Source organism: Salarias fasciatus, unplaced genomic scaffold, assembly GCF_902148845.1.
Source record: "Salarias fasciatus unplaced genomic scaffold, fSalaFa1.1, whole genome shotgun sequence".
Classification (NCBI taxonomy): domain Eukaryota; kingdom Metazoa; phylum Chordata; class Actinopteri; order Blenniiformes; family Blenniidae; genus Salarias; species Salarias fasciatus.
In genome coordinates, this window is record NW_021941384.1 from 24,006 (window position 1) to 39,595 (window position 15,590).

Here is a 15,590-nt window from a genome sequence, read left to right on the forward strand (position 1 = left end):
GATCACACGAAATGTCTGAGATCAATCTGGTTCAGTTCTCCACCTCACGATCTGCTCAGCTGGGTTCTCCAGTGTCTGAACGGTCCAACCTCCAGTGTTAAAGCTGACTTAGCAGTGCTTCATTCTCACATTCTCGAAGTGGAGTATGACACTTTCTGAGCATGAGCAGCTTTTATGAACGAGGCCGTTGGACTGACAGAACCAAATAATGATCTTCAATGAACCAGACAAGAAGAAATGGGATTCTCCGTCGGTGTTGGTTTATTGCAGAATGAGTCAAAAACAACTTGTCACTCGTTGCTGAACTGAGCACGAAGGCCTTCGTAACCATGGAAACCACACTTCCTGCCAGCCACCCGACATCCGAAGGTCACAGCATCCTTCAAATGTTCCCCTGTGGACAGAAAGTAAACTGAGCTGATTTTGTTGACAGTGAAAATCAGAATAATTTCTTAATAAAGACACTTTGAGAAGGAGCTACATGAGAAAGATCACTAATAAAAACCAATGACAGTGATGAAAACTTCAGACAGACCAGCACCAAGACATGTTGCTCATGTCTCACCTCTGGACAGTTTGTAGATGACAGCAGCATTGAAAGTGTCTCCAGCTCCTAAAGTGTCCACCAGAGCTTCAGGAGGAAATGCATCAGAATGAATGAGCATCCCATCAGGACCCAAAGCTTCAGCTCCTTTTTCTGCCCAGGCACAGAGGAGGACGGCCCTGAGAGACACACAGTTCAAAAATGGAAGGGCTGCAAGCAGATGAGTCAGAGAGGACTGAGGACACTGACCCTGGTTTGACTCGACTGTAGAGCCCCCTCAGCGCCGCTTCAGCTGAGTGGAAGCCAAAGTGACGAGCAACATCTTTACTGATGAACACCTGAACAGACAGAGAGAAAAGGAACTGAATCAATAGATGAAGTATATTCATGAAGCGCTGTTCACAGATAAAGTCACAAAGTGCTGAAAAGTGTGCTAAAAAGACAAAAAATATCATCTGAGTAATCATGGATTTCTCTGGTGAAATATTCAGCCAAACACTCCCTTGTAGAGGTTGCAGAAGGAGGAGACGGACGCTGGACTCGGATTGAGCGTGATTTATTCTTTGCACCGACCGTGACAGCTGTCATCCAGGAAGCTCCCATTGACGGAACACTTCCGCCTATTTAACCCCACCAAGAGTGCAACACACCCCCTACGTCACCAACCCCGCCCCTTCTAATGTGAGGTAACTCCCCCCCGAACATTCAGAAGGGAGCGTGCGCCCCATGGGAGAACAAAAACAAAACCTACCACTACATCAACATCAGTCTCTTAAGGGCGGTCTAACCACACGGCCAAACCGACTGCGCACCTCAACAGTGGCAGGTGCGGAACCCGCCGGCAGGGCGACAGTGGCAGGAGCTCCCACGACGGCAGGCAGCTTGGGGGGACGCCCCCGTCTCGGGGGCAGCGCCACCTCCACCGGCTCCTCCGGTAGAACATGGGCGGGCTTCAGACGATCCACCGAAACCCGGACCGGCCTACCACCCATGTCCAATACAAAGTTCTTGGGCCCTGCCTCCGGGACGAGGAACGGACCGTCATAAGGAGGCCGCAGCGGGGCCCGGTGGGCGTCATGGCGAACAAACACATACCGAGCCGCCATCAAAGTCTTCGGCACATCGGAGCGGGGGAGGCAGTGGTGAGCAGGGAGCGGGCCAAAACCCCGACCGGCATTCATGAAACTGGGCTGCCCGGCAGCCCCGGACCAGGGCCCCGATGGATCCGGGAGAAATTCTCCGGGGACGCGCAAGGGTTGACCCAGAACCAGCTCTGCAGAGGATGCCTGCAGATCCTCCTTTGGGGCCGAGCGCAGACCCAGCAGAACCTACGGCAGGCGGTCCAGTCAGTTGCAGTCCGTGAGGGCGGCACGGTGGAAGCGCTTGCACAGCCCATTAGCCTGAGGGTTGAATGCCGTGGTGCGGTGGAGCAGAGTCCAGAGCTCGGAGGTGAACTGGGGGCCTCTGTCAGACGCGACATCCACCGGAGTGCCGAAACGGGCCACAGGTGGAAACGAAGGCCCGTGCCACCTCTGCCGCCGTCGTGGAAGCCAGCGGAACCACCTCTGGCCATCTGGTGGTCCGGTACACCATCGTCAGGAGGTGAGTAAAGCCCGGGGAGTAAAGCCCCCCTCTCAGCCCCCTGAGAGGGGGGGCAGCGGACCCACCAGGTCCAGGTGGACGTAGTCAAACCTCCTCTCCGGCACAGAGAACGGCTCCAGTGGGGCCCTGGTGTGGCGGTGAACCTTGGACCGCTGACATGCCACGCAGGAAGCTGCCCAGCTTCTGACGTCCTTCCTGAGGCCCGGCCAGACAAACTTCGCCCCCACCCGCTTCACTGATGCCCTCACCCCAGGATGTGACAGTGCGTGGATGGCATCAAACACCTGCCGACGCCAGCCGGCAGGCACCATAGAGCGGTGCTGACCTGTGGAGACATCACAGAGGAGCAAAACGTTGCAGCCCTGAAACGCCACATCCTGCAGCTTCAGCCCAGTAGCAGCCATCCTGTACTCCTGGACCTCCGCATCAGCTGGCTGGTCGGCGGCCATGGCAGCATAATCCACCCCCAGCTGCACAGAGTTCACGTGGGCCCGAGAGAGGCAGTCAGCAACGGCGTTGCTCTTACCAGCAACATGCCGAATGTCCGTGGTGAATTCTGAGATGGCCGAGAGGTGGCGCTGCTGCCTGGCAGACCGTGGCTCCGTGGTCTTGGCCATGGCAAAGGTGAGGGGCTTGTGGTCCACAAAAGCGGTGAACCGCCGCCCCTCCAGCAGGAACCGGAAGTGGCGCGTAGCGAGGAAAAGAGCTAAAAGCTCATGGTCAAATGTGCTGCACTTCCTCACACTGTCCCGCAGCTGCTTGCTGAAAAACGCGTGGGGACGCCAGGCTCCACCCACCCACTGCTCACAGACCACACCCACTGCATAATCCAAGGCGTCTGTGGTGAGTGCGACCGGAGCCGCCGGTGAGGGATGCGCCAACATAGCGGCGTCGGAAAGCGCATCCTTGGCCCTCCGGAATGCCAGGAGTCTCTCGGTGGTCCAGTCCACGTCGTCCTTGGCATTCACGCCCCTCAGAGCCTCATACAGGGGGCGCATCAGGTGAGCTGCATGCGCGATAAAGCGGTTGTAGAGGTTCACCATGCCCAGGAACTCCTGCAGGGACTTGATGGTGTGAGGATGCGGAAAAGTGGCAATCACCACCACCTTTGTGGGTAACGGAACCACCCCTCGTGAGGAGATGTGATGACCGAGGAACTCAATTTCCAAGAGGCCAAACTGGCATTTGGCCGGATTAATAATCAGTCCGTGCTCCGTAAGCCTCCCGAAGAGCTGCCGCAAGTGTAACAGGTGCTCCTCGGCCGAGGCGCTGGCCACCAGGATGTCATCCAGGTACAAAAACAGGAACGGCAACCCCCGTAACACAGAGTCCATCAGCCGCTGGAAAGTCTGCACTGCACCTTTAAGATCAAACGGCATCCGCAGGAACTCAAACAGGCCAGACGGAGTGATCACTGCAGTCTTGGGCACGTCCCCGGGGGGGACTGGGACCTGGTGGTAGCCCCTCACTAAATCCACCTTGGAAAAGATAACTTTCCCCGCCAGGTGGACCGAGAAATCCTGGATGTGTGGAATAGGGTACCGATTGTGCTTGGTGATGTTATTCAGTTGCCAAAAATCACCACACGGCCTCCAGCTGCCATCCGACTCCGGGACCAGGTGCAGGGGCGAGGCCCACGGGCTGTCAGAGCGTCGCACAATCCCCAGACGCTCCATAGTGGCGAACTCCTCCCTGGCAATCCCCAGTTTAGTCGCATCCAGCCGGACTGACCGTGGGAATATAATGCTCCACTCCGTTTGACGAGGGAGGCAGAGAAGGTGGGGACTGTGAGATCTGGGAACTCGGCCTGGAGCTGCTGGTACACATCCCCGGTGGGCAGACGACTAGTCAGAGACAGCAATCCCCCCCTCCCCAAGGTGCACGAATAGGAGGAGAAGGAGAGCGCGTCCACCAAGCGGCGGTTAATAATGTCAACTAACAATCCCTGCGCACACAGGAAATCAGCCCCGAGGATCGGAACAGCTACATCAGCCATCACCAAGTCCCAGCCGAACTGCCGCCCGTCAAAACACACGGTCACAAACCTGGTGCCAAAAGTCCGGATCGGAGTCCCGTTAGCGGCATCCAGCTGCGGCCCGTGCTCACCGCTGGCTCTGTCCGTGCTGGAAGCGGGAAGAATGCTCCGCTGTGCGCCCGTGTCCACGAGGAAACGCCGTCCGGAAACCGTGTCTTTAACGAACAGCAGCTTGTCAGCATCCCCAGCGCCCACAGCCGCTACTGAGCGCTGGGTCCGGCTTTTCCCTGCACCGGGAACGCACACGGCGGTGTGCAGCGCCTCGCCCGGGAGCCGAATCGCCGGTGAAAAACACAGCGTTCTGTCCTCCGTACGCCGATCCCGAACAGCGGCAGCCGCCGCAGGTGCGTCCTCCTCCAGCAGACGCTGTTGCTCCGGCGGGCACGCAGCATGGACGCCGAGCGCGTGACGCGACCAGGATCCTGTCGGCCTCCTCCGCCAGACCCCGGTAGTCCTTCGTGCGCAACAACGGCGAGGTGGCCAACGCGGTGCGCACCGCGGCCGGGAGCTGACGCAGGAACAGGTGGATGAACAACGACGACGTGTCCCCGGATCCCAGCAGCGCCAACATGCTCTCCATCAGTTCCGAGGGCTTGCCGTCTCCCAAGTCGTTCAGGGAGAAAAGCCTGTCCACCCGCTCCACGTCCGACAGCTGAAACAGACGAAGGAGCTGCGCTTTCAGGGCGGCGTACTTGCCCTGGGCCGGCGGACCCCGCAGGAACCCCATCACACGACGGGTGGCGGACGAATCCAGAGCCGCCACCACATAGCAGTACCGCGTCTCGTCAGCCGTGATGCCTCTCAGCTGGAACTGGGCCTCGATGTGTTGGAACCACGGCTCTGGATCCTGCTGCCAAAACTCCGGCAGCTTGATCGCCGCGGCGAACACAGTTTCTTTTGTGAACACGTCGGACAGGTTGATGAAATGATTGTGTTTATAACGTGTTATTTTTATTATACAAATACGGTTTTAACGTTCATTTTCAACCGAGACGGCAGTTTGTGCTGCTTTCTATTGAGTTAAACGGGTTTCATATTGTTAACGGGGGAAAGCGACAGATCTGGCAACCTCCTCCAGCAGAATGCAGAGACACCGCAGGCGGTAATGCGGTGATTCCGTTACGCAGCCGGACCGCATCCAGTGTGCATCAGGCGTGATTGTCATGCATGGAGCATGCTGCGTGAGCACACACACTTGCTCACTCGCGCGCGCACACACTTGTTGCTTTCTTCTTTCTTTTTTTTAACCGCACAAACTTTGTTTTTTCCCCCTGCACCTCGCGGTCTACCTGGGGACACTCCGACTGGTTGGGCACCCCTGGTCTAAATAGACCTTAGAGAACCTATAAGAATACTGTAAAGGGCTTTGTGTTGCTTTTTAATATGAAATGTGCTTTATAAATAAAGTTTGACTTGATTTAGGATATTCTCAGGTGATAAAAATGGTTTGGGGTCAGCTGATGATGGGGGTTCTAAAGACATGGCCTGATCAAATGTGGGACAAATCAAATTCATTTTAGGTTTCATATGAACAAAAACATATCTTACCACATCAGCAAGTGGAAACAGCTGATACAGCGGTTCTCTTGTCTTCTCTATTTCTACAGAAATCGTGATCTGCTGTTGCGGTGGTAACTTGCTGTTGTGCATCATGACCCTCTCAATCATTTTCACCTGTTCATCAGCATTTCTCCCCTGAAAAGTACAAAAAAAGTAGATTACATGGTGGAGAGAGCAGATCCCACATTCTGAAACACTCTGATGGCTGAGGTTATATTTTAAACAGGTCTGTGTCATCGACATTCCCAGTAAAACCTCAAGAAGACAGAACTCACTGAATTAGGCCCCATCCACATGAAGCCAAAATGCTCATAGTTCCAAAAACGTTTGCCCGTAAAGACGGCATTGATTCAATATTTATGGGCGTCCACATGACTGTCTTCAATACGGCTGAAACGTTGCAATAACATGCCAGGCCGCTAGGTGGCGCTTCATTGACAACCACCGGAAATACATGGCAATATCATAGTGCCTCCACCTAGCAGCCCTTCGTGATCTTTTTGGTGGTCGATCCAACATTACATGAAGCATCCTGCTCACCACTTCATGACAGAATATAAAGGGAAGTTGATGTTTCTGTTCTTTCTGCGAAAATCACCCTGAAACAACTCAACACCTCTTTTGGACGTGATGATTCCAAGATCTTTTGGAAGGATTTCTGTCGCTTTGTAATTAATAATGTAGACAAGGACTTTGTGGTGGGGAAATGTGTTTTTTTGTTTCTTTAGAAAACAGGGAAAGAAAGGAGGATTTTTTTTTTATCAATTTACTAATTCCTAAAATCAAAATTCTTTATTCAGAAATGCAAATATAGCAGGTAGAAGCCATCAATTACCCACTTCAAAAATGTTGTACTCTCTTGTATAAAAATGTTAAAAGACAAAACAGAAAGGCTGGAAAAACAATCAGTATCTGCGAGAAATTCAAACAGATGGCTTATTGTCCCCCCTGGCATAATGTTTGCCATGTACGTGTATACTTACAATAATAAAAAATAAAAAATAATTAAATGAAGCATGGCGTTCTCCATGCTGATCTGTTGTATCCGGTGGGACTGAAGGAGAGCAGTGTTCTGCTGTAACAGCGGCAAAAGACTCGCAGTCTTCAGCAGGACGTCTGCTACACCGCTACACCGCACAGCGCCAGTGTTCTTGTTGTTTACAGAGTTTTGCGCATTTGTTACGACGTAGCGCGACGACGCAACGAATCAGGAAACGCTCCAAAAGAGGAGGAATTATGGAGCCATGGATTCAACAGTTTTGGGATCTGTTCACCCTGGGACCTGGTTTCAAAATTGTTCGGTTTCAGATCCACTGAGTGCTGAATTCCTGTGGATGACAGGGTGAATTGATCAAATATTTTTTTAAGTTTTGGCCTGGATTCATCTTCGTGTGGATAGGGCCTTACACTGACAGACTTTCTTTAGCTGTTCAATTTTTAGAAGTTGAAGTAAAAGAAAGAGACACGACTGTGTCTCAAACAATATGAAGAGGAGCAAGACAAGGCCGGTTTGGCTTTGTCCTCTCCTTGAGAATCCTCAGCTGAAGAGCAGAACGTCCTGACTACACAAGTCCATCTTTACCCAGTTACAAAAACACTTTTCTGAAGCCCGTTACACACTGCATGCATCGTGGCTCTGGTGAGTCTCGCCCATCGCAGTTCATGGCTGTTTTTCCACTGTATGCCGTTTACTTGCAACATGATGCACCGCAGCTGAAACGGAGCCACGAGTGATCTACAACCAGTCTTTTTTCTCTGCATGCTGAGTCGAACACTCCAGGAAGTGAAGGAAGATGCTAAAAACATCTATTCTAACACCTAAACCTCAGCCTGGGGTCCCTGATCCACATCGTTAACACAGACTACAGTCCAGAACAGTTCTACACATCATGAGGCATTCTGTCTTCACTCCTTCTGAACTTAACAACGATATAGACTCAGGCACTTCAAAGGACTCCTATCACGCTTTTCTGAACCTGTAAAACACAAGTCCAAAACAATTCAATCACTTACCCACACCTCTCCCCACATTAGCAGCTCTCAAGCTATCACCTTACCCTGGAACCTGAATAACAGCATGTTCACGACAACCATAGATATACAATACATAGACCCCACACTGGCGTTGGAGACGTGCCTACACGTTGCCATTTTGTGGATCTAGTGTATGAAATTCGATGCTACCATGCTGCCACATGTATTTAGTGCTTCATGTTGGTGCCACTTATCGATGGAGATCAATCAATCAGGTCTGAAGGGAGCCAGAGCTTGGACTGGACATCTAGATTACTCACATATGCATGAATGAAGAGAGAGAATGGCCTAAGTGAAGTTTTTAAGAGGTAATAACACACCAACAATGTTTAAAGCTCACGAAAATCCATTTTTCATGATGGGGTCTTTTAACTATTCATTGATATGAGAACCAAACTCACAGGAGAATTAGGCACTGTGAACATCAACTACAGTACCCACAATGCCTTGAGTCTGCCGGGTGCCAGATCTAGTAGTTTAGAATACATTGATAAATTGTATGCATTTATGTAAAATATATACATTTCTCCTCAACGCAGATGCACGTGATGGGTAATGGCTGGGACATGCTGCGGGGGACAAGACATGATGCATCCGCTGCACAACGGGCCAGTTTGGCCCACTTTGTCAGATTTGTTCTACTTCATCATATTTAAATATTTATGGTCCTGTTTACGTCTGATGGAGGTTTATCGGTAGGGGACTCACCTCCCAGTGGATCCATTTGTATTGACGGAGGTCAACTTTGGAAAAATCATCTGCTGTGACATCAGGAAGGTTTCTGGGGACAAGAAATGAAAATCACTGCACTTCAAATGGCCAGAATGAGTTAAGAATGGTTTCATGTTATGAGTGAGCTAAATGCATAGATCTTCTACTTGGACGTGATGCTGGACTTTAATAAACCTCCAATAACATCAGTAAACCAACCATCTGAATGACATTTGTTGTGGATCTGAATAATAAACAAATCTTCTGAATGATAAACTACCTATATTGTCAATCCAATAGGCTGTTCATCAGTCAAATACCTGTATGAACGAAAAACCACCCAGTACACAGAAAAAAAAACTAGTCTTAGGACTAATAGTCCATGAAAAAAAAATGTCTAAATGAACCTAACCTTGAGCATGGATGTCTTGATGTGGACAGACAGAAGAAATGACAAAGGCTTGATGAATTTTCAGTTTTCAGATCAAGGATCAATTCCAAAGAACATTTTTTAAAGGCAAAATTAAAAGATGCAATCAAAAGGAATTACTCTGAACCACTGCAGAGACTACTAAAGGCTTTCAACAGCATTCAGTCTGTTCAGGATTATGACTGTTTTGAGGATGACACTAAAACAAAATGAGAAACGTTCTTCAATTAATTGAAATCACAGACTCAACATTCTCCAGAAATACTATGGATTTTGGATTTCAAGGACACCTTCAGCTCAGATTGAAAAACTTTCTTCTGGAAACCAAAGTTAAGAAAGACTAGTAGCGTGAGATGGTGACATTTAATTTAAATACCCATGGACCTCCATCCCAAAACATTTACACACAGATACTGGGCAAGATGTGAACTGTGTCCTGGATTCAGTCACACTGATCCAATCCTCATCCAGTTCCCGCTTCAAAAGAATCACAGGCCATTTCCACTTTAATAGCTTGGTTTGGCTGGATCAAATGCTGGTGACTCAACACCCATTTTATCGCTTCCAGCCGTTTTTCACCAAAGCTGATTCTTCTTAGCCTCGTAAACCAGCCCCGCCCACTCCTCATCCACATTTGGATTTGGAGTTGGGCTCAGTCTGGACAGGAGCCCATAGAAACGTCCTGCAGGGGGCGTCGGTTACTCCTTTGACTGACAGGTACTTTAGCCAATCAGCGCTTCAGAACAAATATGTCATCAAAATGCGTTAGCTTCTCTAAGGGTTAGCATTAGCTCATTAGCTCTAGCTTCTCTCAGGGTTAGCTTTAGCTCATTAGCTCTAGCTTCTCTCAGGGTTAGCGTTAGCTCATTAGCTCTAGCTTCTCTCAGGGTTAGCGTTAGCTCATTAGCTCTAGCTTCTCTCAGGGTTAGCTTTAGCTCATTAGCTCTAGCTTCTCTCAGGGTTAGCTTTAGCTCTTTAGCTCTAGCTTCTCTCAGGGTTAGCTTTAGCTCATTAGCTCTAGCTTCTCTACAGGCAAAGACACGCGAAAACGTCTTTTCCTGTCAGACCCTCTCCAGGCCAGACTCTGGCTCTTGCTTGATTGTTGTAATTCTTGCTATTTTGGCTCTGACTTTACTGATTGCAGCTTTCAGACGATGGTTAAAGTTAAAGTCCGTCATCTCCGATACGCGCAGCGATAGCGTCACTTCCGGTTTAGCCACCGGAATTCACCAAAAAAATTTAAAACAAAAAGCAGCAACGCTGATTGGCTCGGCCGTTTCAGACCGACTGAAATCCGATTCTTTGGGCTCCTACCAGACTGAGACCAGCTCCAAAAACCAAACAGATGAGGAGTGGGCGGGGCTGGTTTACAAGGCAAGATTCTTGTCTGGGAAGAATTACTTTCTAATTGGCCAAAATCTCAAAACCAAAAGCTTGGAATTTTATAGGGAGAACTTGTGCAGATGCATCTCAGATTACCTGTCAGCGTGACACAAAAGAAGATAAAGAGAAACACCCATGTCTGTCCTGGGAAACCCTTCAAGCCTCCCTCCAAGGTGGGATTGTTTCATATACATCTCATGTTAAAAAAAACAAAAAAAAAAAACAAGGAAGACCCCAGGGAGAGGAACGGGAAAAACGGATCACTACCAGAGGAATGATTATCCACAACCTGCGCACCAGGTATTTAAACACAGCTTCAACTTCTTTGCTTTCCTTTGATCAAATAAAATTCTATTTCTCTATTTTCAAGACTACGTTTGTGATTATTCTCTATCTTGATTAGTTTATTTCTAATTTTAGAAATGGTATAATATATTTTAAGATTTATAAACGGGGCTTATCTTTAGGCTGTTTTGTGCATATTTAAATGCAACGTGAACAGGTTCAATAAAAATATCTGGACCCCCCCACAAAAAAAAAAAAGATAGTTTACTAAATAAAGTACTGACGTCCATCCGATTTGTGGATTCATTGAGGCTGAGGACTTCGGAGTCCACCTCTGCAGTGGTCACATGACCCACATCATCATCATTCCGGTCAGATTCAGATGTTTTATCAGGATCAGCATCATCAATTCCTTTCATACAGCGTTCAGTAAACACTCCACAGTTTGGATCTGTCGGCAGCAGTTTCAATTCAGTTTGGTTTCCATCTAAAGCGACCAAAGCTCAGCTGAACAACACTTTGTTCATGTCTAAACATCAGGAGAACAGAAAGATGGAGCTGCTTCAGATGGGAAGCGGGACTGTACGTTCATCTTTGTCCCATCATCCAGATCTGTGTTTGTAGTGAAGTGTTTAGCAAACACTGAGCGAGGAGCGGCCGATCTTCTTACGTATCGGAGAGAACAACCGTTCGAGTTCCACTGGAAGGACAAACCACGCAACAAGCACACGGAGTCTGACCTTCATCCTGCCAAACCACCGCTGACACGTCCACCGCATGACTCAAAAAGTCGGCCATGATGAAACTAACAAAGACAGACAAAGACCCTTCTGAAACAGAAGCACGGCCAGGCGTAGCGCTCGGCGGCGGTCCAGGGAACGGCACGGGTGGAGCTTCTGTGACGAGGGTGAAGAGGATGAAACACCTGAAACAAAGGTGGGTTAACAAACACACACACAAACCTGTTGGTGTGAAGGATGGTGCGGCTTCCAGAGCTGGTGTTGCTGATGACCACAGAGGCTGGAGAAGCACACTGAGCGTGCTCAGAAACCAGAGACACGTCGATGCAGAACCTCTGAAAGTCCTCCAAAATAAAACTACAGAAGGAAACTGTTTACACTTCCTGTCAGATACAGAAAACCATTTCATCTGAGAGCTTCACGCTGATGTCTGCATCACGCCATAGAGGACAATCACCTTGGCCGACTTCAGTCTGATGATTTAACCATCACAGCGGTGATGGTGTGTCAGACGCCCATATGCTTTACGGAACGAAAACAGTGAAGTTAAATGCTGTTTAGCCTTTTGTTTACAAGTTAAACTACAATTCAACAATGATTATCTCTGACAACTGGGGCCAAAGTGAAGATCCTGCACAATGCCGTCCTCGTTTTGCCTGCAGACGAAGGAGAAGGAGTCAGAAGTGTGGTGAGCATTGTGAAGGCGTTGCTAGCTGTGGATCTCGCTATCAACCAGCTCAACAAACCCTCAGTAACTCGCACAGGCTACTGTGAAGCTCAATCTGTTTAATCTCCCAAACTGAAAATAATGTTGGGATGAGCTTCAGCAGCACGAGCATCACGTATGTGCGAACTGCGTCGGTTCTCGTTGGTCAGCATGGCTTTAAGTGTCTTCAGACTCCAGAAGGAAGAACAAACCCTGAGTCTGCTGTGAGCCAACAGCTGGCGGCGTTTCTGTTCTCAGCTGCTGCTCAGAAAATCATGTGCCTCCCTGTCAGCGCTGACCGGATGAAGTTACTTCTGCTGTAGAGTACGTCTGATTGGGACTTCCTCGTTCCACCGGCTTCCACCAAAATGGATCCAACTCTGTGGTCTTTTCTTCATCTCTATACCAACTCTTCCTCCTCTTCAGCTTCAAACACGCTTCTGTTCCTCCTCCTCTTTCATCATCTTAGATTCTGCTCTGTCTTCTCACTGCGTCATGGAAACATCCGGACAAGTGAATGCGGCGAGGGGGCGTGGCCTCCGAGCTGCCGTTACTTCTTCTCGGAGTATGAAGGGTCCTGACTAGAATGAAGTGTCGTCTGCTGCTGGCTGATCCCAGGAGGAGAATTCAGTCTTCTGCTGGTGTTTGGAGTGAGAATCAGCCTTATAGCTGGCTGTGTGTAAATGAGGCCTGAGCGCAAAAATCAGCTTGAATCTTACAGAAATGATTTGAAAGGGCTACAGGTTCGTGGTTCTCCCTTTACCTTGAGAGAAGATCATTTATCATTTCTTCATCTAACATGAGGGATACTTTGTTTGCACATTACATAAAAGACATGACAATATGAAAATGTATAAAAATAAAGCATGTTAAAAATGCCCTAGAAAACTGCAAAGCAAAGCACGGTAGATGTGTTTCACTGCAGCATTCAGACAAACAACACTGTGGACACTGAAGGCGCTGTCCAGCCGTCCCCGCTTGGCCCCGGTCCACACGGTTTGGTCCTGGTACCTGCTGGTTCCTGCTCCTCTGAGGGTCCAAGTGGGGCCCAGAAGGTGACGAGGGCAGATGCCGTCCTCTGATTGGCCAGAGTGACGTCAGCAGCAGAGCCGTGACAGCGGCTGCGGTCGGGTCAGACTGACACCCGCCATTTTTATAACCCAAAAACAACAACGTGATAATACGCCCAATAATCAACCCGTTGGAGGAGTGAGAGGAGTGAGCCTGGTGCAGCGGGTTTAGCCATCTGCGGCCAACACCGGCGAGCGGCAGGACAGCAGCGAGGCGCCGACCGAACAGGCTGTGTTGGCTGGTGAGAGTTAGAGACTCAAAACGTTTTTCAATGTTACTGGAGCAGCTGGATGGAGGATCACAAAGAGCAAGTTCTGGCTGCGTTTACAGAGAAATCCCAACAGATCCATATGAGCAGAACCAGGCTCAGAGGAGGAGAACCCTGCAGAACGAGGCTCAGAGGAGGAGAACCCTGCAGAACCAGGCTCAGAGGAGGAGAACCCTGCAGAACCAGGCTCAGAGGAGGAGAACCCTGCAGAACGAGGCTCAGAGGAGGAGAACCCTGCAGAACCAGGCCCAGAGGAGGAGAACCCTGCAGAGCCAGGATCAGAGGAGGAGAACCCTGCAGAACCAGGCCCAGAGGAGAACCCTGCAGAACCAGGCTCAGAGGAGGAGAACCCTGCAGAACCAGGCTCAGAGGAGAACCCTGCAGAACCAGGCCCAGAGGAGGAGAACCCTGCAGAACCAGGCCCAGAGGAGGAGAACCCTGCAGAACCAGGCTCAGAGGAGGAGAACCCTGCAGAACCAGACTCAGAGGAGGAGAACCCTGCAGAACCAGGCTCAGAGGAGGAGAACCCTGCAGAACCAGGCCCAGAGGAGGAGAACCCTGCAGAACCAGGCTCAGAGGAGGAGAACCCTGCAGAACCAGGCTCAGAGGAGGAGAACCCTGCAGAACCAGGCTCAGAGGAGGAGAACCCTGCAGAACCAGGCCCAGAGGAGAACCCTGCAGAACCAGGCTCAGAGGAGGAGAACCCTGCAGAACCAGGCCCAGAGGAGAACCCTGCAGAACCAGTCTCAGAGGAGGAGAACCCTGCAGAACCAGTCTCAGAGGAGGAGAACCCTGCAGAACGAGGCTCAGAGGAGGAGAACCCTGCAGAACCAGGCTCAGAGGAGGAGAACCCTGCAGAACCAGACTCAGAGGAGGAGAACCCTGCAGAACCAGGCTCAGAGGAGGAGAACCCTGCAGAACCAGGCTCAGAGGAGGAGAACCCTGCAGAACCAGGCCCAGAGGAGAACCCTGCAGAACCAGGCTCAGAGGAGGAGAACCCTGCAAAACCAGGCTCAGAGGAGAACCCTGCAGAACCAGGCCCAGAGGAGGAGAACCCTGCAGAACCAGGCCCAGAGGAGGAGAACCCTGCAGAACCAGGCTCAGAGGAGGAGAACCCTGCAGAACCAGGCTCAGAGCAGAAGCCTGCAGAACCAGGCTCAGAGGAGGAGAACCCTGCAGAACCAGGCTCAGAGGAGGAGAACCCTGCAGAACCAGGCTCAGAGGAGGAGAACCCTGCAGAACCAGGCTCAGAGGAGGAGAACCCTGCAGAACCAGGCTCAGAGGAGGAGAACCCTGCAGAACCAGGCCCAGATTAGAACCCTGCAGAACCAGGCCCAGAGGAGGAGAACCCTGCAGAACCAGGCCCAGAGGAGGAGAACCCTGCAGAACCAGGCCCAGAGGAGGAGAACCCTGCAGAACCAGGCCCAGAGGAGGAGATCCCTGCAGAACCAGGCTCAGAGGAGGAGACTTCCTGCTATTCCAGTTGGGTTGAGGGGACAGACAGAGGACACAGAAGGACGTTCCAGTGCTCTGCTCAGTCCAGGTGGATCCATGCAGGGGAGCTGAAGGACCAGCAGGGAGACAGAGGTCATGGACAGTAGTGAGACGTGGAGTGAGAAAGGACAGAGGACTGCCTCTCTAGGGAGGAAGGACAAAGTCCAGGACGTTTCCTTCAGCCAAGCGCTCATTGGTGCTGGATTGGAGCAGCAGGTGTGTGTGGAGTGTGTGACCCCTCCCCTGCCCCGCCCCCTCTGTCCTGTACGAACCTAATAAACATTTTAGCGATTGTTGACAAAGGCGTCATGGTTTCATTTTGTCTTGAACGCACTGGAGGAGAAACAGTTTCTGTTTGGCAGTGAAGTTTTGGCTCCATGCTTTGAAGAACAGTAATCCTGTTTCTTCTCCATGATATCACATTTCAGTAACCTTCAAAAATACAACTCTTAAACAAAAAGAACATTCTGCAAAAACTACAGATGTTCATTGGCCAGGACTCTGTCTAATGGAAACCGACCGGTTCCGAGGCCGTCTACAGCGAACCATGCGGCGCAGGCCCGAGCAGGGCCCGGTGGAACCGGGCCATTTCTGTGTGCTGGTACTCACTCGGCCACTGGTCCTGCAGACAGGGAGCCCATGAAGGAGCAGGGAGCCCCGAGCAGCGACAGCACTGTGCACGAGTTGGAGGCATTTCCTCCACGCTGCCAGCGCTGCGACACACACC

General features: G+C 50.6%; 1 protein-coding gene across 3 annotated transcripts in view; it reads right to left on the reverse strand.

Moving 5' to 3' along the window:
* Nucleotides 1-249: 249 nt before the first annotated feature.
* Nucleotides 250-15,590, reverse strand: part of khk (ketohexokinase) — a 31,466-nt gene continuing 16,125 nt past the window's right edge. The window contains exons 2-8 of one of the 3 annotated variants that reach the window (XM_030087398.1): nucleotides 15,473-15,589; nucleotides 11,255-11,389; nucleotides 8,484-8,556; nucleotides 5,730-5,876; nucleotides 794-882; nucleotides 566-723; nucleotides 250-394 (exon numbers count right to left, since the gene is read on the reverse strand). In XM_030087398.1, coding sequence (XP_029943258.1) covers nucleotides 291-394; nucleotides 566-723; nucleotides 794-882; nucleotides 5,730-5,876; nucleotides 8,484-8,556; nucleotides 11,255-11,389; nucleotides 15,473-15,589 — 823 coding nt within the window. In that variant the 3' untranslated portion in view covers nucleotides 250-290. Of the gene's footprint in view, nucleotides 395-565; nucleotides 724-793; nucleotides 883-5,729; nucleotides 5,877-8,483; nucleotides 8,557-11,254; nucleotides 11,390-11,546; nucleotides 11,682-15,472; nucleotide 15,590 lie in introns of all 3 variants that reach the window. The other 2 variants (XM_030087396.1, XM_030087397.1) reach the window with 2 other exon arrangements.